We start from the raw sequence: 21,576 nt of genomic DNA, 5'->3' as shown, positions 1-21,576 counted from the left end.
TGGGGCACAGCGGTCGGGCTCTGGCTCAGAAAAGGAGCATAGTTAGCAACGGGGTAGTCAATTACTTTTTGTCAAGGTCCACATTTCTTGGTCAAGGTATCGTCGAGATCCAGACGCCAGAGAAAAAAATAATTAAAATGATGATGATACAAAGATTTCGGGGTCTGTTCAAAAGTGTCTGGCAGTCTGGATTTGGCCTGCAGTCTGCCTATTGACTACCCCTGGTTAGCACACTGCAGCCTTTTAACACTCAGTTTTCCTATTCTTTCTATTTCAATGTACAACTGTATTGAGCTTTTCCTGATTTAATGTAATCACCTCATTGATTTATAATTAAATTAGAGCCTGGTAACATAGTGAAAATGATGGTGAGATTTTATTGTTTGATTTGATCTGATCTGTGCGATAGTATTTGCATAAACCCAAGGTGGATGTTTAATTACAGTTTTTCTGTTTTCAGTGGAGCTAAAGTTAACATAGGTATTTTGACCAGCTTGTGTAACATCCAATTCTGCAAGGCCATCTCTGTAAATTTCCATTGGTTCAATTAGCACCACCCTGGGAAGAGCACTAACTGCTGCAGCTAGCACATCAAACATGAAACTGCATGCTTACAGTTTCACCATTTTTCATGTTTAGGAGAGTATTAGTAAGCCATGACAAGATGATGTGATGACTATAAAATAATATAATTTTTGCTTGCTTGCCCCAGATGCCTAAATGCCCCCCCTCAAGGATTGAACTCACAACCCTAGGTTTAGCAGGCCAGTGCTCAAACCACTGAGCTATCACTCTGTTCCTCCCCCCCCCCCCAACATGTTGATATCAGACGTGCCAAACCCACAAAAAAAACCCCACAGAAATTTGGCTTGGTTTTGGCTTACTTGGCTTGTGAGTTGCTTGTTGGCTAGTTTTTTGGCTTGTAGCTTGTTGCTTGGTGTAGCTTGTTGCTTCTTTTTTGATCAGCTCCTGGCAAGCAGGGGCAAGAGGTAGAGAGAGTCAGGGATGCAAAGTGGGCCCACCACAGTCCCAGACTGCACGCCAGGGGGATCTAGTCACCTAGAGTGTTGGGGTTCTTAGGGTTTGGCTTGTTTTGGCCTTGTTTTGAAATGGGATTAGCTTGATTTTTGGCTTACTGTGAAAGTCGGGTGTTTATTTACCATGTGAAAGTTGGCAACTATGGTTAATATATTAAGTCAACTTTATTAAGATAATATATTCTGAATTTTGTTTCTACCTTTATGACCATAAAAAACCCCACCCAGAAGCGAGCAGGCAGAGAATTTAGTTCATAATCCAACATGACATCCCCATCACAGAAAATGTTTGTTTACATTTCAGTTACCAGTTTGTGTCAGGGCATTGGTGTGCAGAGGGACAGTCCGGTCTCTCCTCTGCCCTGCCTGCGGCACAGACACTCTTCTCTGGGCTCAGACTGCACTCAGTGGGGTGAGCTGAGGCCCAGGGGGCCTGCAGTAGGCAGTGAGCAAGATCTGGAGGGTGCAAATGATACTGGGGGTTCCTATTGGTAGTGGGTCCCCGCACAAGTGTTATAGCTTCTATGGGTATGGGTCCCCGCCCTTGGGTTAGGGTTCCTATTTTAGGGGATTTGGGGCTAGGTTTAAGGTTCCTATAGATGGGATCCTGTCCCTAGGCTTAAGGTTCCTATGGATAAGGGACTTGGGGCTTGGATTAGGACTCCTAAGGGTAGGGGCCACACTGTAGGATTAGGGTTTGTGTGGGTATGGGATTTGGGGCTAGGCTTAAGTTTCCTATGGGTAGAGGTCCCTGCCTTAGGGCTAGAGTTCCTATGGGTACGGAATTTGGAGCTAGGCTTAAGATTCATATGGGTAGGGGAATTGGGGATAGGGTTAGGGTTCCTGTGAGTAGGGGTCCCTGCTCTAGGGTTAGGGTTCCTATGTATAGGGGTCCCGCCCTAAGTTTAATGTTCCTATGGGTAGGGGAATTGGGGCTATGGCTCCTGTGGATAGGGATCCCCTCCCTAGGGTTAGGGTTCCTATGGGTACGGATCCCTGCCTTAGAATTAGAGTTCCTATGGGTAGGAGTCCCCACTTTAGGGTTAGGGTTGATATGGGTAGGAGACTTGGGGCTATGGTTAGGGCTCTCAAGGGTAGGGGTCCTTGCCCTAGGGTTTGGGTTCCTATGGGTAGGGGTCCCCCTAGGCACTCCATCCTTAAAATAATGAGTTTACAGGTAGTATTCAAGACCATAAGAGAAAGAGAGAAAAAATCCCCCAAAATACCTGATCTCCAAATACACCTGCTTCAAACTCTATTACACCTGTTTGAGTTTGCTCTTCTGTTTCCCCTCAGTATTTATCATTACATTTTTGTATCTGTGAGTAGCTGGTAGAGTCAGTATATGAGTTTCCTTAAATTATTTAGCCAAGAAAAGAAAATCCCTATTGGGACAATAGGTCTATAATAAAAGAACAGGAGTACCTTAGAGACTAACAAATTTATTATGTATATATGCATCCGATGAAGTGGGCTGTAGTCCACGAAGCTTATGCTCTAATAAATTTGTTAGTCTCTAAGGTGCCACAAGTACTCCTGTTCTTTTTGCGGATACAGACTAACACGGCTGCTACTCTGAAATAGGCCTATAATGGGGCTAAGAAATTTGAGATCTGCTAAATAAAAATGAAAAGGACTCAGGGGTCAGACACTGATTCAGGGAAGTGGCCGGTCAGGGAAGCAAAGCATTTAAATACCTCCCAGGGACGTAATTGCAACTAAATCAGAATTCAGTCCCTGCCCCGCTCCTGGGACAGTACTGCTATATGGCGCTACTTGCTCAGGCTAGTCCAGCCTTAAACATTTAATGAAAAATCCAATCCAAAACACCTCATTACAAACTGGAAAACATGTATGAACTTTAAAAAAAAAATTTATTAACCTGATTTTTCAATTAGAGTAAAGCAAATTGACGTATTACAAAGAGAAATAAGAAAATTTAAAAACAACCACTCTTGTAATAACAGCAGGAGCCTCCTGTAACAGTTACACAAAACAAGCATTTCCAGCAGTCCAGGTCTCTCTACGTTTCTGAGGGGAGCTCATGTGATTCAGTTCCTGCTTTCAACATCATACTGTACTTGATTTCAGTCCTTTTATTGGTGATTTGGTATACATACAAATACATGACACTTCAAAGCTAAAATGGCTTTCCTATAGTAATGAGTAAAAGATAATATATTGATAAGTCACTGATACTCCTCATACTGAAAGTGATGACAACATATTATTGTTAAATAAGTATTGTAAGAAGGGATCACTGTAAATCCTGCACACGTTGACTGAAACTGAGATAAGAATACTTTGAAATAACGCTTAACATCTCCTATATGAACACACACATTATCTTAATAAATCATTCATTCCATCTACTTATTTGAAACATGTTAAAATTCTTTAGCTGGGAACTAAGGACCAAAGTCAAACCAGCTCTGTTTTGTGTCTCAGAAAAAAATCTGCTATTGCATTTGTATGCAAAAGTTAGCAGATTATCTTTTTTATTACATGGTTAATATGCACCATGCATCAGAAGTTAGAATCTCACCATTAGGAGCTGGCCATAATAGGCTTAAACTGTATTAATAATAGCAAAGTTCAAGACTATTGTTAGCAGTGTCCTAGCATAGTTTCCTGAACCAGCATAAAAAGGGTATTTGTTTTCTGAAGTTGATTTTATGATTATGTTATAGGCTACATGGGAGGCTAGTTTGTAATGCAGTTTGGCTATCAAGATTTCCAGAGGAAAAAATCCTTTTCCACACTGGTCACAGAAGCCATGTTAAAACAACGTTTCAGAAGTAGTGCGGATAGGGTCTACTCATTTAGATTATCATAGTTTCATTTGCTGTGCAGTGAGAATTAAATAGGGCTCAAGCTACATTTAAGACATCTAATTGCTACTGTACAGATTCAATGATTCCAAAATGATTTCCAGCAAGTCATAATCTCATTTAAATGTACACAGTATGTGCTTGGGCTGGAAGACAGTGAAAACTGAAAAGCACAGTAATTGTAAGATGCACAATTAGAACAGATTCCACACAAAATGTTTAGATGCATCTTAAGGCTGCTTAATCTTCATCAATCTTGTAATAAAGTCATTCCCAGTTTTTTTAAAGCTGATTTTTATATCAGTTTAAGTGATTTAACCATTTTAAAATTACAATAATCACTTGTACTTGCCAACTGTCATTGAGGCTTAGCCTGGAAAAAATTAAGCTATGGCTTCTAAATATTTTTTAAAATATATAAACTACTAAAATTAAAAGTTATGAAGTAACAGCTACTTCTTTTGGAATATGATTACCATTTGACTGGGAAAATGTATTGATTTCTGGAATAACTCTGCGGAAGAACTTGTGACCACGAGAATCTGTGTTTACAAAGATGTATCCTGGAGGAGATGGATAGTTTGCTGGGCAGATCTCTTGTTTCTTTGGAGTATACTCTGTACGATACATGGTTCCATCTTCAAAACGAGCTGAACTAGGGACTACAACACGCAGAGGTTTGAAACTCTGAACTGGAATTATCTCATGTGGTATATAGTGAGACTTGAATGTGGTCAATCCATCAAATTTTCCAGTAGGTTTTGGAATTTCCTGATGTCTTTTAATAATTTCTTGCCGACAGCTGGCCCAAGCTTGAAAGTCTTCCTTCATTGTGGTGTTCCCCTCGAAAGGGACCTTACTTCTTCTTCCATAAGAAACTGGTCTTACGGGGGCAACGGGACAGATCACGTGCGGAACATAATCAAGATGGCTTGTGGAGTGTAAATCCATATTACCTGAAGGAGGAACATAATCTCTTATCTTGCGAGCCTCAGGCAAGGAGACTGACCATGGTTGAAAACGATCCTGGAATTCAGTGCATCCATCAAAGTGACCATTAGACCCAACTTTAGTGTATTCAGGCTTGCAGCTTTTTGTAAACTCTCCAAGTAGCCCTTTAAAATCATTCCGGTGGGTTGTGAGATCTTCAAAGGGTTGGCTGCTTGGCTTGTATTCTTCCTTTGGTCTTACAAATTTTGGTTCCAGTTGATAAGCGATGTAAGAACTGCGATGATTAGTAACACCATCAAAAGGTACATCTGAAAGTTTGGCCACACCTGGAGGCTTAAAGCTTTGTCTGGGGTTCAGCTCCCTAGGAACAAAGTCATCTTGAAATGTAGTAGAATTCCCAAACTTTTCTGTAGGAGGATGATAGGTGTGGTCCAATTTATTTGGCTCCCTTCTTTGAACTTCCCATGATCTATAGTCATCTTTAAGACAAAAACAATACTTGATAGAAAGAAAGATTATAGGTTTTATTATTGATTTGTGGCTGTCCCATATTAAAAAATCTAATTTCTTCCCCCACCAACCCTTTTGATCAAAAGAGTTGAGTTTGAGTAACAAAGACAATTCTGTTTTACTATTAGATACAGGAGTTCTGCTTACCTGCTACTATGGGAATACACCAAACAGCCAATAAAATGCCACTTAGTACCACAAGATGATTATTTCTTTTAGAAAAAATAAATATTTTCTATGTACATATTTGATTTCTGTTTTCTATTGCATACAAATATTTGTATAGAGGATATGTCTGCAAAAGTCTACATTTTATCTCAGGACTGTGGATGAAATACATATAAACAAAAGGTGACTGAATTATGGACTATAATTTTAGTGACAGATGCTGGTAACATCTTAAACTACAAGTGTACAGAAGCTGGTGAATAATAATATTGTTATCAAAGATGTTCGTTCCCCCCAGGCCCAATGCTGCCCAATACTTTCTACTACCTCTACTTTTGCCACTACGCGCTCTTCGCTTCTACCTACTCTACCCCAATTCTTCTAACTTCCTACCCTCAGTGGCCTCACCTGATCTTCAGCATCTTAAGTATCTTTCCCTTCTAATCCAGTGGCCTTGGTCATTGATTATTTGTATATCAAGGAACCTGTCAGGATAATCTGCAGGGAGGCAGTTTAGGAACTGTTGCATCAATGAGTAACAGAAGATCATCTTGTTGAAACAGGTCATCAGCAGAATGCTATACCAAGTATATAGTAAAGACGAATCTGAAATCAAGTTTGTTTCATCAGTCTATGTAGAAAAACAGTAATTGTGAACTCCACCACAATTGAAGCTAAGGTATGCTTGGACCTCATAATGGAGACAGTGATGGTCTTAAAATAAGGTAGATTGTCCTTCCAGCAAGCTCCAGTCCCATTCTAAAGACTGGATTCAGAAGGTGCCCATCACCATGCCGAGTCTGAAAACATCTGGGTTGTACCAAATTATGGTTCTTCACAAAGCATTGTTAAATATTATTGATATCCAAAGCTTCAATTAAGTCCAGCAGCAAAGCAAGAACGCGAGACTCTTGGCACAGTGTGTCCATAATAATATTAACATGTTTCTGTTTGACATTGTTTAATAATCTTTCTTACCAAAGGAATTACAATTTTCTCCAAAAATATCTTCAAGATGTGCTTGGATTATAACTAGCATTAGAACCCAAAGTTTCTTTCTCCTTCCCTTAGCTAGTTTCCTATATTTCTGCCACAGTCTAACAGCTGCCCTCCTTTCAGTTGGGAAAACCTGGAGAGGGCTTCTCTTTCAGAGCCTATTAATGTTAATTCTTAAATTAATAGAATCCATTGCTGAGAAACACAGGGTATTCTCTCTTCACTACTGTCACCTATTGGGCCAGAGAGTGAGAGACCAAAGTCAGAAATCAAACCGCAACTCCACTATGGCAGTTCAGAATACTACCATCATTGTGGCTGATTCTCTCTTTAAAAATGGCATATGTAATTACCTTGATAAGTTGGTATGGTGTCTAATTTTCCTCCCTTAATGTGTTTTCTTTCTAAAGGTCTTACTAATGTCACTGGTTGTATTTTATGAGGATTATAATCTCTCCTGTATGTAGTTCCAAAATCAATCTCTCCGGGTTTTGGTTTATACTCTTCTTGTACCCGAAGAGGTCGATTTACAACATCGTATGGAAGATAATCAGACCTGAAAAAGAGAAACATGCAGTACTGCTTCACAATGTTACCTTTTTCTGATTGAGACATTTGTGACATTTTCCCCCATATATAGAAACTTAACAAAAACTACATTGTATCAATTGTGGAAGGACTAAAATGTTAACTCTTTGAAAGGGATTGCTGATTTAGGATCAGTATCATCAAGATCACAGGATGAAAAATGAGAAAACAATCATTCAACAGATATTTGGTGTCTGACATATGGTATATTCTTTGTACTTAGTAAGGTGGTGGAATCCCTTTTTCAAACCTGACAGCAATTTACCTTTCAGCAGGGCCGGCTCTACCATTTTTGCCGCCCCAAGCAAAAAAAGCCGCTCGGACTACCCCCGAACTACTGAAGCAAAAAAAAAAAAAAAAAAAGCCGCCCAGACTGTGCCGCCTCTTAGCATGTGCCACCCCAGGCACGTGCTTCCTCCACTGGTGCCTGGAGCCGGCCCTGCCTTTCAGATCTTCTTTAGAGATAAAAATGAATCCCCAAAAGACAAAAAAAAAAAAAAAAAATTCCTTTGCATGTCATCTGCCAACTCTAAAACATGATTGACTTGTGCTATCTATACTCAAACTTTATGCATATATATCCTTGAAGAGAATGAATAATCAAATTATTTCACAATGGAAAATTATTCCAATAAACAGAGCTGTCTTCCCTAAATGAAAAAATATGAGGACACTGTAGGATAACATCAGCTCCAAAACACATTGCTTCAAAATATTTACTTAAATGTAGTGATTCCTTCCATTCTTCCATGATGTGCTTGGTACTCCTCCTTTGGCTTAAGACTCTGGCGTGGAGGGACATTGCCATACTGGAGATATTTGTCCTCGTATTCCGTCATGAGGGAAGGTTGTCCTCCAGTATCATAAATCCTTGTGGATTTATGAGGGCAATGATGGCGCCTATATAAGAAATTGAAACGAGATCATTTCCAATAGTTTTATCTATGGGAAACACATCTCAAATATTCTATGAGTGTATAACAAGAGAAATAGGATTGTCATCACAGGTACCTTGCACCTAGAACACTTCCTGAGTGTGAAAGAGAAACAAATTATTTTGTTCTGTAGTTATGAAGGATGTTACCATTTAAATAGCACTGCATAGGCCACAATAGCACAGGAAGAAAGAATACTTACCGCATCCTTAGTACAGAATAGGGAGGATGAATATAGCTGTCAGTCTTCTAAATGTTAATCTGTCACCCACCCAACTCACTCTTTCTTCACATTCTTTTCTCTGCCAAGCATTGGCTTCCTTCTTTCATGCTATTATTTCCCTAATCTGTAACAATAACTCAATACCTCTCTCTACTTCTCTGGTATCTTGCCCTTTCTCTCTTCCTCATTCCTTTTTCCCTGTGTATTTCAATACATCTTTCACCATTTCTCATAACAGCACTGGTCACCTCCCTACTTTACACAATCTCATCACAGTTGGTGTTATGGCCTTCTGATCTGCAGCTCCAGATCTCTAGAATAAATTTCCTGAATCTATCCCTCCTTAGTTCTTGTCTCAATTTATTTTTTTCACACCCATCTCTCTGAAATTCTCTATCCCCCAAAAGTACTGGCTTTATTTTTGTTATTGGGTGTATATACTGTATTATGTCTTGTACTATTTAACCATAGTAATTTTGGGATATGATTTGCAAGAAATTATAATATACAGGTTAAGATTTTCAAAGTCATCTAAGGGATTTAGACACATTGGGCCTAATTGTCATTTACACAGAGCTTCTCCACACCTCGCTAGCAGGATAAAGGAGCTTAGTTTAAATGTGGTTCAGAATCATCTTCATTTAATCTCAACCACAGTTTATATACAAAATGCAGCCAGATTGTATAGAACAGTATTACAGGAACTAGTGGGTGCTTTCTGTCTCTTGAAGTATTTATTAAAAAATACTTCTTCAGATTTGATTGAATGAACCATTGGCAAAGAAGACTCATTAAACAAGAATGAATGGTCAGAATTTCTTAATTTGCTTTGTGCAGTGTGCACTGGAATTATGCTAGCCTCTCTCCCCTTTAGAGGACAGACTAAATGAAAGTAGGTCCTCCTACATCTGCTAGCTCAATTCCAGCACTGGTTCAGGTACAAGCTAATGAGAGGTTATCAAAATATAAAATGTTACTTGGTGAATAAGTGAACTTCATGAAAGGCTGTACAAGAATCGCAGACACAGTGACAAGACCTGTAAGGGCAAAAGTGTATGTCAATTACTAGATAAAAATCCATTTCAACCTCAGGAAACTAGACATTCAAAGAACAGAGTGAAGACCTGCAGAAAAATTGGGCTAGCAGTGAATACTAAGAAGAAAAAACTGAATCAAAGTGAAATAAAAAATTAAATAGACTAAAGCAGTGTTTCCCAAACTTGGGACACCGCTTGTGTCAGGAAAGCCCCTGGCGGGCCGGGCCGGTTTGTTTACCTGCCTCGTCCGCAGGTCCGGCCGATCACGGCTCCCACTGGCCGCGGTTCGCTGCTCCAGGCCAATGGGAGCTGCTGGAAGCGGCGTGGGCTGGCCGCCACTTCCAGGAGCTCCCATTGGCCTGGAGCAGCGAACCGCGGCCAGTGGGAGCCGCGATCGGCCGGACCTGCGGACGGGGCAGGTAAACAAACCGGCCCGGCAGGGGCTTTCCCGACACAAGCGGCGTCCCAAGTTTGGGAAACACTGGACTAGAGGAAAAAAGGAAAACAGAGAAAGGAATTATCTGTGATGGGAAATCCGTAAAGGTAGTTTTAGTTGCACTTTTGGGCCATGTGATTTTGGAGCTCACTAGTTAGATTAAATGGTAAATTAAATAACCCTACATAACAAGTCAGTCTCAGTAGATGTCTCATGTGGAGTGTATGGTGTGTTGGAGCCTCAAGCTGCCAATTCATTTTCAATCAAACTGGTTCTACCAGAGGGATAACGATAACAACTGAAAATTGCACAGTAAAGTAGAAGGCTCCGTAAAAGATAATACTCCCATGTCACCTATTTACCACTAATGCCCCAATCCCACCATTAACTGTGACCTGATGGCTGGGCAGCAGCAGAGAAAAATGGGTGGGAGAGAAGAGAGGGCTGAGTTATCTCTAATGTCACAATCCCACCACGTAACAATGAACTGAGCAGTTTGAAAAGCACTAGGGGAGGGAAGGAAAAACAAGAAGAGAAGAGATTAAAAGGGAAATGAGAAGGTGCTACTTCTGATCACATAGTTCCACCCACCCTGAATTTTTCCAGGGATTCATCTATGCTATATAATATTCCTTCACAGAGTACAGCATGTACTCCAGATTTCACAACTAAAAACATCATCTTAAGCAGAAAATAGAAAAACACTAAATATAACTATCAAAAGCTAGTTAACAAAACAGGCTATCAGATTAATACATGCCATCAGAAATTGTTTATTCCAAGAGGCACTTATCACATTGATTTTAAGCATACAGCCCAAGAGAGATTGAAACAAACAGCATAATATTCACACAAACAGCAGCTTCATTTTTGCATCCTCATACCTTTTCCATCAGCTCATTTCAGAAAACCATGCACCAACCACAATACCTATTCCTAGGGCCCTACCAAATTCACAGCCATGAAAAACGCATCACGGATTGTGAAATCTGGTCTTCCCCCATGAAATCTCGTCTTTTGTATGCTTTTACCCTATACTATACAGATTTCACAGGGGAGACCAATGTTTCTCAAGTTGGGGGTCCTGGCCCAAAAGGGAGTTGCAGGGGGGTTGCGGAATTGCCACCCTTATTTCTGTGCTGCCTTCAGAGCTGGGTGGCTGGAGAGCAGTGGCTGTTGGCCGGGCACCCAGCTTTGAAGGCAGCACCCTGCTAGCAGCAGTGCAGAAGTAAGGGTGGCAATGCGGCTGCTGACTAATGGCCCAGCTCTGCAGACAGCAGCGTAGAAGTAAGGGTGGCAATACCACCACTACAATAACCTTGCGACCCCCCCCCCAACTCCTTTTTGGGTCAGGACCCCTACAATTACAACGCTATGAAATTTCTGATTGAAATAGCTAAAATCATGAAATTTATGATTATTAAAATCCTATGACCATGAAATGAACTGTGAATTTGATAGGGTCCTATCTATTCCAAATGGCTGTTCTGATATCATCAGATTCATACACTCAGCTGTCTCTACATTCTGTACTCTGTTCCACAACATTCCCCCACACTACCCTCATCATTGTTATATCGCCTGCACTATCATACTTGCTACAAGCAGAAACAACATCCATTAGAAAAATACTTTCCTCCTGAAGGACCCTGAAGATTATAATGAATTAAATTTAAATGGAGTCCATCAGTGTTCGAACGATCAAAATGTGTCATGACATTTTATTTTTGTCAAAGAGAGCCAAAGCATCGCTAGCAAAAAGTAATTATGCAGGACTGCGTAAGACTCCATTATTTCTGATGAGTCAAAATTGTTAACTCAGATTGAATAATCCCATAACATACAAATTGATTTTAATGGGACTATTCAGGAGTACGGTACTATCAATGTGAGTAATGGTAACAGAATAGCGTTACAAATTGTGAAATACAAAAGATATACACCAAAAAACGTACAAGGCCTGATTCTCTGGCAGCGTAAAGAGGACTTAAAGTGGGAGTAAATGGCAGTGTCAAGGAGGCCTTAATGCAAATGGGAATCCGCCTCAGAGAGTATATTTCATGGCTTTGGATAACTGACAAATCCAGTTTGGGGTTTAAACCAAATGATAATAAAAGAATTATCATTAAGAGAATATCTTTCTAGAAATGATTACAACTAAATCACAACTTTCAGGAGAGAGAGTGGAGAATGAGATCTGAATTCTAAATATCTGTTGAGAATCATCAATCAAAGGGTGGGACATGACTAATAAAATATGTTGCTTATAATTTGGCTAATTGAGAACTATTTGAGTCTCTGATTTATGTGTGTTACCTACAAATGTGTTGCTACACTTCATCGTTATCTTTTATGCCAGAGTTATTGATCTTTTAATGTATTTTGAAGTGCATGTGTTCCTGACTCATGAATGATTGATGTCTGCTGTGGGAGGTTATGTTTTCTTTCTTCCATGAGCAAGACTGATAATTTATTGCTTAGATAACATGTTAACAGATAAATCTCAAAAAATTTAAATAGACACCATTTGGGCGAGCGCCTCAGCTGGTATAAATTGGTGTAGCTCTGTTGACTTAACAGAGCTATGTTGACTTGCACCAGCCAAAGATCTGGCACATAATTAGTTTTCTCATGCCAACAAGATTCATCCTTGAGAGCTTTCTAGAGCATTCCCTCCCATAGAATAAGATTTATTATGAGAAAAGTCTCCTTTAGGAGACTTTAAATCATTAAGAGTTTATAAACAAAATAAATATCTCAATAAGGTTTTTAATTGCCAAGGTAAACATCACCATCTGAGTGAAAGAAGTTATATTTGGACACTTTATTACTGAAACTATTCTGCTGCTTAAATGATCTGAGTTCCCTAGTGTTGACAGGAAAAATAATTCTGGGGGGAACATACATGATTTATAGACAAAGAAAAGTCTCATTGAAACTCTTTTTAAGTAGAACTAGTAAACTGAGGAATGTGGAAATCCAGTCTTCATGACAAAAGCAAAATTAATCTTTAGTAAGTAGTTATTCTCTTATGTGAATGTGCAAAGAGAATGTCTGTTTTCGCTGACTCCTCAGAGTCCTTTAGGATTGTGTCATGGATTGACTACTATTGAGAGAGAAATACTGTATATTTGTCCACCAAAGGACAACACCTTGAAACATTAACACCAATGAGCATTATACACATAGACTGAGGGGACAACAGACTCTATAAAGAGAATTTTTGTGACTGTCATACCTCATCTATGATATTTACACACAGTTAGATTCTTGCAAATATCTCAAAGTGCTTCATATAGCTAGATGAAGCTGAATACCTGCACAGTCAGAAGAAATGTAACCTTCTTTCCTGCCTGCATTTGCCTCTGGTGCTGCTAGATGATCAGTTTGATGTTGTGTTGGATTGTAACATCAAAGATAAGTCAGCATGTCATCCTCCTCCTTGTCTTCCTCTTTCCTCCTTTCCCTTTTCCCTTCATCCTTTCACACACTGCAAGCCTCTATCTGAAAGTGTTTAAAGTCCTAAATCTTATTTTTTAAATAGAAGGCTGCAAGTGAAATTTTCCTACCTTGCTAATTATTTTCCATTATGGGAGGAGCACAACAGTATGGACATTCATCCAGGATGCTCTGGGCAAAATGGCTAGATAAATTAAGTAGTGTAGGCTTCCCATTATTTTTCTTTAGTTCTGGAATGTCACTGGAGAAGCCTGCCAGCACACCAGAAGGAGGAGAAACTGTGGTATGAAAATCCCTTGACTGACTGACAGACAGACAGAAGGGGACTCCTCATTCATGCATCTGGTAGGTAGCTACAACATGAAAGGATACTAACATGTCATGTGGTCAATCACCATAAGCCAATGCGACTGGAGGTAGGGTGGGTAGGAGAAAACATGATTTGTTTTCTCTACTGAGTCAGCTGCAGACTATCCTCCAAGGGAGAATTAATAGTTGTGTACTGGGCTCCCTGTTATCTTTGTCTCAGGCCTATTCTTTGCTTGGTGCTAGCACAATAGCAGATAGATACAAAAAGTTAAATAAAAACACTCAATAACGATAGCTAAAATGTAATATATAGTGTCTTTGAGATGTCAGGGCGGATAAATGTGTCTAAAACTTTCTAATGTTTCTAAAAGTGAGGAACCATGGGCCTTGCTGCCTCCCTGGTTAATGAGCATAAAAAATCCTCAAACCACACCCCAATTTAACTAACTGCCTGTTCCCTTCACCTAGAGATGAACCTATTGCTTTGTATCCTAAGTGCCTATCTTTTCTGACATCACTGATCTGATCTCCCCTTGTATCCTTATGGATTTTCCCTTCCACCATTTTATTGTGCTTTCTCTTGGTTTTCTATTGCTTTTCTTGTTTTTTCTGTATAAATAATAATATCAGACAAATCCAATTCATCAATATTAACCAGGCATTCACTTCTCTTTAACATCAAGATTTCTTTACCTGAGGAGTTAATCAGGACTGAAAAAAAATGCTTGTTATCTTGAGGAACAATAAATGTTTATATTTACTGAAATATGTAGTCATGATCAGTATATTGTTACATACATTCTGAAATTCCTCATCAGAAATATCTGGACAGTTTTTTGGTATGAATATACAGCTCCACATGTAACTATTTTTTTTAAAGTTGCATTCTAAGTGGGAGATTGAATTACAAGTCCGGAAAGAAATCTATTATTTGTAGTGCCAATCAAAATGCATATATTGTCTGACTGATGCCAAGGTTATTAAGAGTTTTCATCAAAGTCAGTTGTAGCCAATCAGGAGGCACCTTTAGTATGCATTATGATTGGTTAACATTGTTTTGAACTGCTGTATTAGTCATTTCAGAGGTCCTGCTCCTGAAGCACCTGGGAGACAAAACTTCCATTGACTTCAGCAGAGACCATGGGCTATATTTTTTAAGGTATTTGGAGCCTAAAGAAACAGATAGGCACTGAGGTGCTTTTGAAAAATGCACTAAGTGCCTAACTGCTACACTCCCAGCCCTCCCCAGGTGCATGTCCCAGTCCCCCACTCTCCCTTGACTCTTTGGTTCAGCCCCCATAACTCCTCCTCAGTCCTCTTCCCATTTCTGTCTGGACACTTTGTCTCACTCTCCCTGACTCACCACCTTTATAGGCTCAGCTTCTCACCCTCTTTGCATTCCAATCAACCTATTTCTCCTTGCCGTCTGAGCGCCAACGGTGGGAAGTTTGAGAATACTGGGGAGACGGTCTCCCTGCCCTCAGTTCTTGTACCTGTCACCACAGCAGTCTCTGTCTGCCAGTAGGAGCTATTTCAGGGAAAGTCCTGCTCAGCCATTGTAGCCCTGGAATGGAGCATGCTCAGTACAAATGGAATATTTGGAGAATTTAGCTGCCAAACGCTAACAAGTCTCTACTAAGCATATGTGAACTCATATTTTGGCCAAATTTTCAATGATTTTCAGAGGGATAGCAAAAGGTATATCCCTGACACCAGAGTGACCCTCCTGCCAAATTTCAAGACCTTGCTCTAAAGCATGGACGTGCTAGAACATCTCGACAAAATGATTGTAAGAATTTTTTAACATGGGAAAATAACTTATTTTTTCCTAACTTCATTCTGAGAAATAGCTAAGCTGTTCTTGATTAAATTAAACAAACAAACAAAAAACAAACAACAATCTACCCGAGGCAGACACCCAGCATGGAAACTTTCAATCCAAACAATTAAATTTTGGCAAAGTTATATCTAACTGAAAACAGAGTTTTATAAAAGAAAGTGTCAGGAAACCTATAATAAAAACTAAAAGACTGCATAATTTACAGTATGTGTGAAGGTTATTTAGGCCTCAGTCCTGCAAGGAATTCTGCACTAGCAGATATTTGTGCCTGAGCGGAGCTCCACTGAAGTCAATGAGGCTGTGTGTGGCTGCAGGGATCCTCCCCTAAGGCACTCTTCACTGCAGTGAGGCCAGTTTTGTTTTCTTTTTAACTGTTTGGAATGTCTATTTTTTAAATTGTTCTGATTATTTTAACTAAATATATATATTTAAATTCTCCATTTACCTGCTGAATGAAGAGCTCCTGGGACTTTCTTGCTTATTCCATTTTCTTGTCAACTGTTCTGTAGTGTTCCATTTGATTAATCTTTCCTGTTTTCTTTTCCGTCAGTGGATGGACTTCCTAACAAAGACTAAACATTCTCTTCCAGAGTTGCTCTAGTACTCCCTAATTCCATCCTTAATTTTCTGTTGGGTTTGCAAGCATTTAGATGTATTGAGTATTAAGTATCTCACATTTCATTTAAACTTCCCCTTTCCTTTTATCTATCATTTATTGAGAAATTATGATCTTCTTCAGGAAATTATAACAAGCATGAGGGGAATGTGGAAGGACTGGGAGACTGACTAACAGAATAAGTTTTAGTAAATAGTTCCATATCTTTATATACCAAAATGAAGATAAGAATACAGAGAAACTCTTGTATATGGGCAACTTTCTTGTCTATAAACAAATATTACTCTGAGATATAGTCTGGGAGGTCATCTAACTACTGCACAGCTGTTCTCTGCTCCTGAAGGCCAGAATTTACCTCTTGTGTTTGCCAACTGTTAGACTTCTATATCAAGCAAGCAATCTGAATCCTGACTCTGTTCACAGGCAGGGGTTCATTTTCTTTCATATTAACGTAGCTCGTTTGCAACCCATGGGAAATAAGGACATAAAAATGTTTGCTTCTTATTATGGAAATATCCCAAGAATGGTTGGTAGTTGATACCTGGTCCATTCTCAAAAAATATCACTTGGAAACTGGGAAGTGGGTCTGGGGATATACTCCAGGGATACCAATAAAGGATCTAATCATTATTCTGAACAAATGCAGTTACAAGAACATTTTTGTGGTTTAAAAAATAACAACCAAAACTTGCCTTTTAAGCAAAGCAACTGGAAGATGATCATTTGTACACTTTGGCACAGTCTTATATTACTGTTAGACACATCCTAAACTTGAGAAGCTAGGAACTTTAGCGGTGACTGGTATACAGAACCATCCCCAGCACTGACTCTGACCCTGTGAAGTGTTAAGCTGATGGGAGCTGACTGTGCTCAGCCCCTGCAGACACCCAGTCTTTTTGGCAGCACAATTATTTGTTGGAAAAAGTTGTTGAAAGCATATATTTTTAATTGGCACTGAAAAGGGCATTCAGCTTAGGGAGAAGGGTGTCTACTCTCCATATTCTTAAAATACTCATAGTAACATTCAACAAATAGGGGCCAGATCCTACCACCCTTATGTGAGTAAGTGCTAATCACTATACCTGAGAAGTCCCACTGAGCACTACAGTGAGGTGGTTACACACTCCCCCTAGGGAGGGAAGCTTTTCCTGAACTTCAGAGATTCACCACCCAAGCTCAATTCCCTATATGGGCCACCATTTGTAACCCTATACCCCAGACTGTATTGCTGGTGGTGGGGATTGAACCTAGAACCTCTGGATATAAATGCCCAAGACTTTGCTACCTGAGTGAAAAGGGACTATTCATGAGTAAATGCTGTTCAGTACAGGCAATGGCTGCAGAATCTAGCCTTAAATGCACTGTCTATTCTGAGACACAGAAACACCTTCTGGCTGACATTTTTTACAGTATTTGTTCCCAGGACCTAACTACAGGTAGAAGAATTATTCCCTCTGTTTTAATATTCAGAATGAAATATAAATATATCTAAAATAATTCAGAATTACAGTATGTAAGACTCCAGCAGATTGCTAAGTAGAACTTGTGCAATATATCACAGTTTTCTTGTGTGTACATCACAATGCCCAGGTAACACTGCCAAGCAACTAATCTTCCCGTAAAAACAGAAACACTGTAGTACTACACCAAAGCAAACTCAATGAGCTGCCAAAAACAATAACCTATTGAGAATTTATTGACTGCAAAACCTTCAGCAATGTCAATGAGGAGTACTTGTGGCACCTTAGAGACTAAAATTTATTTGGGCATAAGCTTTTGTGGGCTAAACCCACTTCATCATATGCATGGAGTGGAAAATACAGTAGGAAGCTATATATACAGAGTACATGAAAAGATGGGGGTTGCCTTACCAATTACAACGAGACAATTCAATTAAAGTGGGCTATTATCAGCAGGAGGAAAAATCACTTTTGTAGTGATAATCAAGGTGGCCCATTTCAAACAGTTGACAAGAAGGTGTGAGTAACAGTAGGGGGAAAATTAGCATGGGGAAAGCTGAAACCTTCAGCAATGTGTATTTTAACCCAGTAGTTCTCAACCAGGGATTCAGGGCCCCTAGGAGGTTTCAGGGGTCCACCAAGCAGGACCAGCATTAGACTCGCTTGCGGCTTAGGGCAGAAAGCCAAAGCCCCACCACATGGGGCTGAAGCCGAAGTCTGAGCAATGTAGCTTTGTGGTGGCCCCTGTGGCATGGGGCCCCAGGAAAGTGCCCTGCTTGCTACTCCCTAATGCCAGCCCTGGCTTTTATATGCAGAAAACCAGTTATTGTGCACAGGTGGGCTGTGGAGTTTTTATATCACGTTAGGAGGGGCTCAGAAAAAAGGTTGAGAACCCCTGTTTTAACCAATTTCTTTTCTGTATTTTACAGTATTTATTAATAATAATAATTATATCATACAATGTCGTGTCTTTGAGTTTAGAGACATATTTTTTCACTTGGGATAAACATGGTTTCCCTTCTCCACAATGTCACATCACACCATCTTCATATTTGATTCTAGGCTGCATAGCTCTGATTTCTCCTCATGGAAACAATCAGTTCGCTATCTCATGATTAAGCCCAGAGATACAATTCTGTGGGACAGATTATAGCTAGGAGGCAGGGCAAGAGAATGCAAGTACCCTCACACTGCCCGTCTTTTACTCTTCACCATGGGCCAACCACAACGTAGCTGGGGAAGAAATGGACAGAATTGCCCATACAGTCAAGGACAGAGGACAGGGAACTCCTGTCTCTGCTATTCAGGAGCTGCTAGGGGAAGGCTTGGCCCTGGATGAAGTAGACTTCAGGACTGTCCTAACTTGTAACCATAATACAGTGGTCACTTGCAAGAGTCATCAGGGCATTTGAATGCCCCAACCCTTTGATGACCCCTCCACTCCCCTCCCCAGTTAATCTGGCCTGTCCTATTTGTCGCACCCTGGAACCTGGAATGCCCCTTCTATGTGGGAGAGGTGGGAGAGAGTTGGGAAAGCTGGTTTTGTGCCTCCTGTACAAAGTGATGCCAACTCTCATGGTTTTATTTCACAAGTCTCACAATACTTGATGTTTTTCTTAAAGGCACAGATCCAGGATTTCAGTGATTATGTGAGAATCTCAGCTTGCTTGCTTAGCTCTTAGCTCTTGTGATTGAATGAGGGCTAAAATGTGAACCCTAACCATTCCAATATTGAATGCAAATAAAAATACCCCACATTTTATTATTTTTTAAATCTCATAAATTTTCAGCCAATCATATGATTTTTTGTAGTCTGAGTCATGATTCTAAAATTTCCTGAGGTAGGTAATACTGCATTCAGGTGTACTACCACCCCAGCGAGAGGCGGTAGTATTCCCTGTAGGAAGCCTTTTTCCTGACCTCCCCTTTTGCACCAGCCTCGCTGGCTCGAACAGGCCGTAGGACAATAACGAATTGTTCCAAAAGACATGGTTGAAAGTAAGACAATGGCCAATCTCCGCTCCATAATAGTGAGCAGAGCTGGCTGTGAGCAGGGGAAGGATTAGCATGTTGCACTTATTTAAAAAGGATGAAGAGCTGGTGTGGCAGTGTTTTCTACCCAGGACGAATTCTAGATGAGTTAGCCAGAATTGCTCCCACTGCCGTGCAGCCCGTCTGCCAACTCATTAAAGTAGGGCTGTGCTTTAAGGCACAATCTAACCTTAAGATCCAGTCTAGACTACATAAAAAGGTTTTTTAAAAAACAAAAACATGAATTAACATTTTAAAACCACCTTTTCTTAGTCTAGACAAAGCCTAAGTGTGTTACTTCATTTCTACTAAGAACCCACATTCTTTTCCTTTTTCAGAACAGTGCTCCAAAGAGAGTTGAAACCTGTCTCTGTATTCCCTTTTCTAAAGAAACCAGATACTTTCTAAAAAAGCTGTTTTTACTTCTCCAGACTTAATCAGGTCATAGTGGTAGATGTATATTAGGGCTGTAAAACGTGGTTACAGTTCACAGAGCTTAAAACAAAAGTCAAGGGCAGGAATTCATAGTTGTATTGTGTCCCCTTTATGCCAACTCTGCTAGTGACTACGAAACAGCTGTAAGGTCTTCTCCACTGGGTTTCAGAAGTCCTTCTGGGCAGAGCCAGAACTGGCATAACTGGTTCCAAGACACCTCCTTTCCCCTGGAGCTCTTGGAACAAGGGTGCACTAGGCCATGTTGAGATGAGGCATATACAGGCCTGTGAGTAGCAGTATACAAAATGGCTAATCCCCAGTAAAACAATGTTCTGTAGATTCCCCCCCCCCCTCTTTGGCTGTATCTATATTCAGAAATTTTGGGAAATCTTCCACCTCAGGTCTAGATGAGAAAAATGATGGTAAAATGCATATGCCCTTAGACAGGGTCAGGATGAAACTGCCCTTGAACAGTATCAGAGTGTTTGAAGGGAAGTAGGGACAGTTTGAGCTGCTTGGAAAAAGCAGATTGGGGACCCCAAAGGTTCAGTCTCCAGAACCAGGGGATTTGGGGGTGGGTGGGGAGGGTTCATGTTTAGGACAGGGGGAGGCGTGAGCTCAGCGAGGTTTGACCCAGGGCTAAGGGGGTTTGGGCTGCGGCCTCAGGGCAGTTTGGTCCCCAAAAGTTTGGTTCTCGGGATGGGGGTATTTGGATCCAGATGGGATTTGCTGATTCGGGTCCTGGGGCAGAACGGTGCTGGAACAATTTGTAAGAGCCATTGAACCAAACTGTAAACCCTGGTAACGTTAACCACTTTCAGCCAAGGGTCGTGACAGCATCTGGGCTGGGTCAGGAGGTTTTGGATCCCGGGAAGTTCGTGCTCAGGGAGGCTGGGGCGGTCCCGGGGCGGAGGAAGTCCGGGTCCTGTTACAGGGGTGGCGTTCGGGTTCTGGTCCGGAGGCGATGGGTGCGGGCCCACGAGTGGCTCCGGGACAGGGGGAGGAGGGCGCGGTTTGAGGTTCCCAGGGAAGGGGGTTCGGCCCTCGGGAGGGCGGGTCCCTGTGGGGGGATTTAGGTCTCGCGGTGGATCAGGCTTAGGGGACTCGGGGAAGGGGCCGCTCTTCTGGGTCCCTTTTGCTTCTTACCCGCAGGTACAAATCTCGCACAGGCACCGCTTCTCCTTCATCCTCCCGCTGTCGCTGCCTGCCCGGCTCTCCTGTCCCTCCCCTCGGAGCCACGGTAACCAGGGAAGCGCCCCGTCGCCTGGCAACCGCCGTGGCGTCCCCAGAACAACCCTCTCCCGGCTTCCGTAAGTCGTCACAAAGGGGGTGGAGACAAAAGGTGCGCGCAGTAGTAGCGACTTCCGGCCGTGGGCAGTTGGCTGTGGTGTCACGAGGAGAGGGGGGAATTCGCGGGGTGAGTGACTAGCCGGGCCCTGTCCTTCCCCCGGGGGCCCGGCCTGTGTCTCCTGCCCCTAGTAGAAGGGAGCTGCGGGGTCTCTCAATTGCCTCACACCAGGCTGAGGTCATTTCCGGATCAGCCGGGGTGGGTGGCAGCCGGCTCTGCCTTCAGGGGTCCCCTCGGCTCTTCATCCCCCTCCTCCACACCCATGGTACAGAGGGCGGGGCCCACGGTGACTCCCGGCCAGTTGTAATAAGAGTTGGGGTGTCCCCACACACCCACGCTCTGCTGGGCAGTATCTTGTCTACCTGG

At 41.4% G+C, this 21,576-nt stretch overlaps 2 protein-coding genes across 4 annotated transcripts in view; one reads left to right on the top strand and one right to left on the bottom strand.

Annotated features, from left to right (window-relative positions):
• Window positions 1-2,892: 2,892 nt before the first annotated feature.
• Window positions 2,893-21,473, bottom strand: SAXO2 (stabilizer of axonemal microtubules 2). Of its 3 annotated transcripts, XM_065559342.1 has the most exons (6): window positions 21,009-21,086; window positions 15,766-15,947; window positions 13,030-13,216; window positions 7,802-7,981; window positions 6,847-7,049; window positions 2,893-5,298 (listed from the first exon to the last, which is right to left on the bottom strand). In XM_065559342.1, the coding sequence occupies exons 4-6, from the start codon at window positions 7,918-7,920 to the stop codon at window positions 4,307-4,309; spliced, it is 1,314 nt and encodes a 437-aa protein (XP_065415414.1). In that variant the 5' UTR covers window positions 7,921-7,981; window positions 13,030-13,216; window positions 15,766-15,947; window positions 21,009-21,086; the 3' UTR covers window positions 2,893-4,306. The 3 variants fall into 3 exon arrangements, with proteins under 3 accessions (XP_065415414.1, XP_065415415.1, XP_005307289.2); XM_065559343.1 differs by lacking the exon at window positions 13,030-13,216; XM_005307232.4 differs by lacking the exons at window positions 13,030-13,216; window positions 15,766-15,947 and having other exon boundaries at window positions 21,009-21,473.
• The window catches only part of EFL1 (elongation factor like GTPase 1), a 151,078-nt gene continuing 150,685 nt past the window's right edge, over window positions 21,184-21,576 (top strand). The window contains exon 1 of the mRNA XM_005307231.5: window positions 21,184-21,279. The gene's annotated coding sequence lies outside the window, so the exon portion shown is untranslated. The remainder of the gene's footprint in view (window positions 21,280-21,576) is intronic.

Source organism: Chrysemys picta, chromosome 10, assembly GCF_011386835.1.
Source record: "Chrysemys picta bellii isolate R12L10 chromosome 10, ASM1138683v2, whole genome shotgun sequence".
Taxonomy (NCBI): Eukaryota; Metazoa; Chordata; order Testudines; family Emydidae; genus Chrysemys; species Chrysemys picta.
Note: the sequence above shows the minus strand (reverse complement) of the source record. Positions and strands in the feature narration are given on the sequence as shown.

Coding starts and splice junctions, on each gene's coding strand:
- SAXO2 (XM_005307232.4), bottom strand. CDS start 21,049: ATGAAGGAGAAGCGGTGCCTGTGCGAGATTTGTACCTGCGG. Junction 7,982..21,008: donor TGCGAGATTTGTACCTGCGG/GTAAGAAGCAAA, acceptor TTTCTTATATAG/GCGCCATCATTGCCCTCATA. Junction 5,299..6,846: donor CACCATACCAACTTATCAAG/GTAATTACATAT, acceptor TTTGTCTTAAAG/ATGACTATAGATCATGGGAA.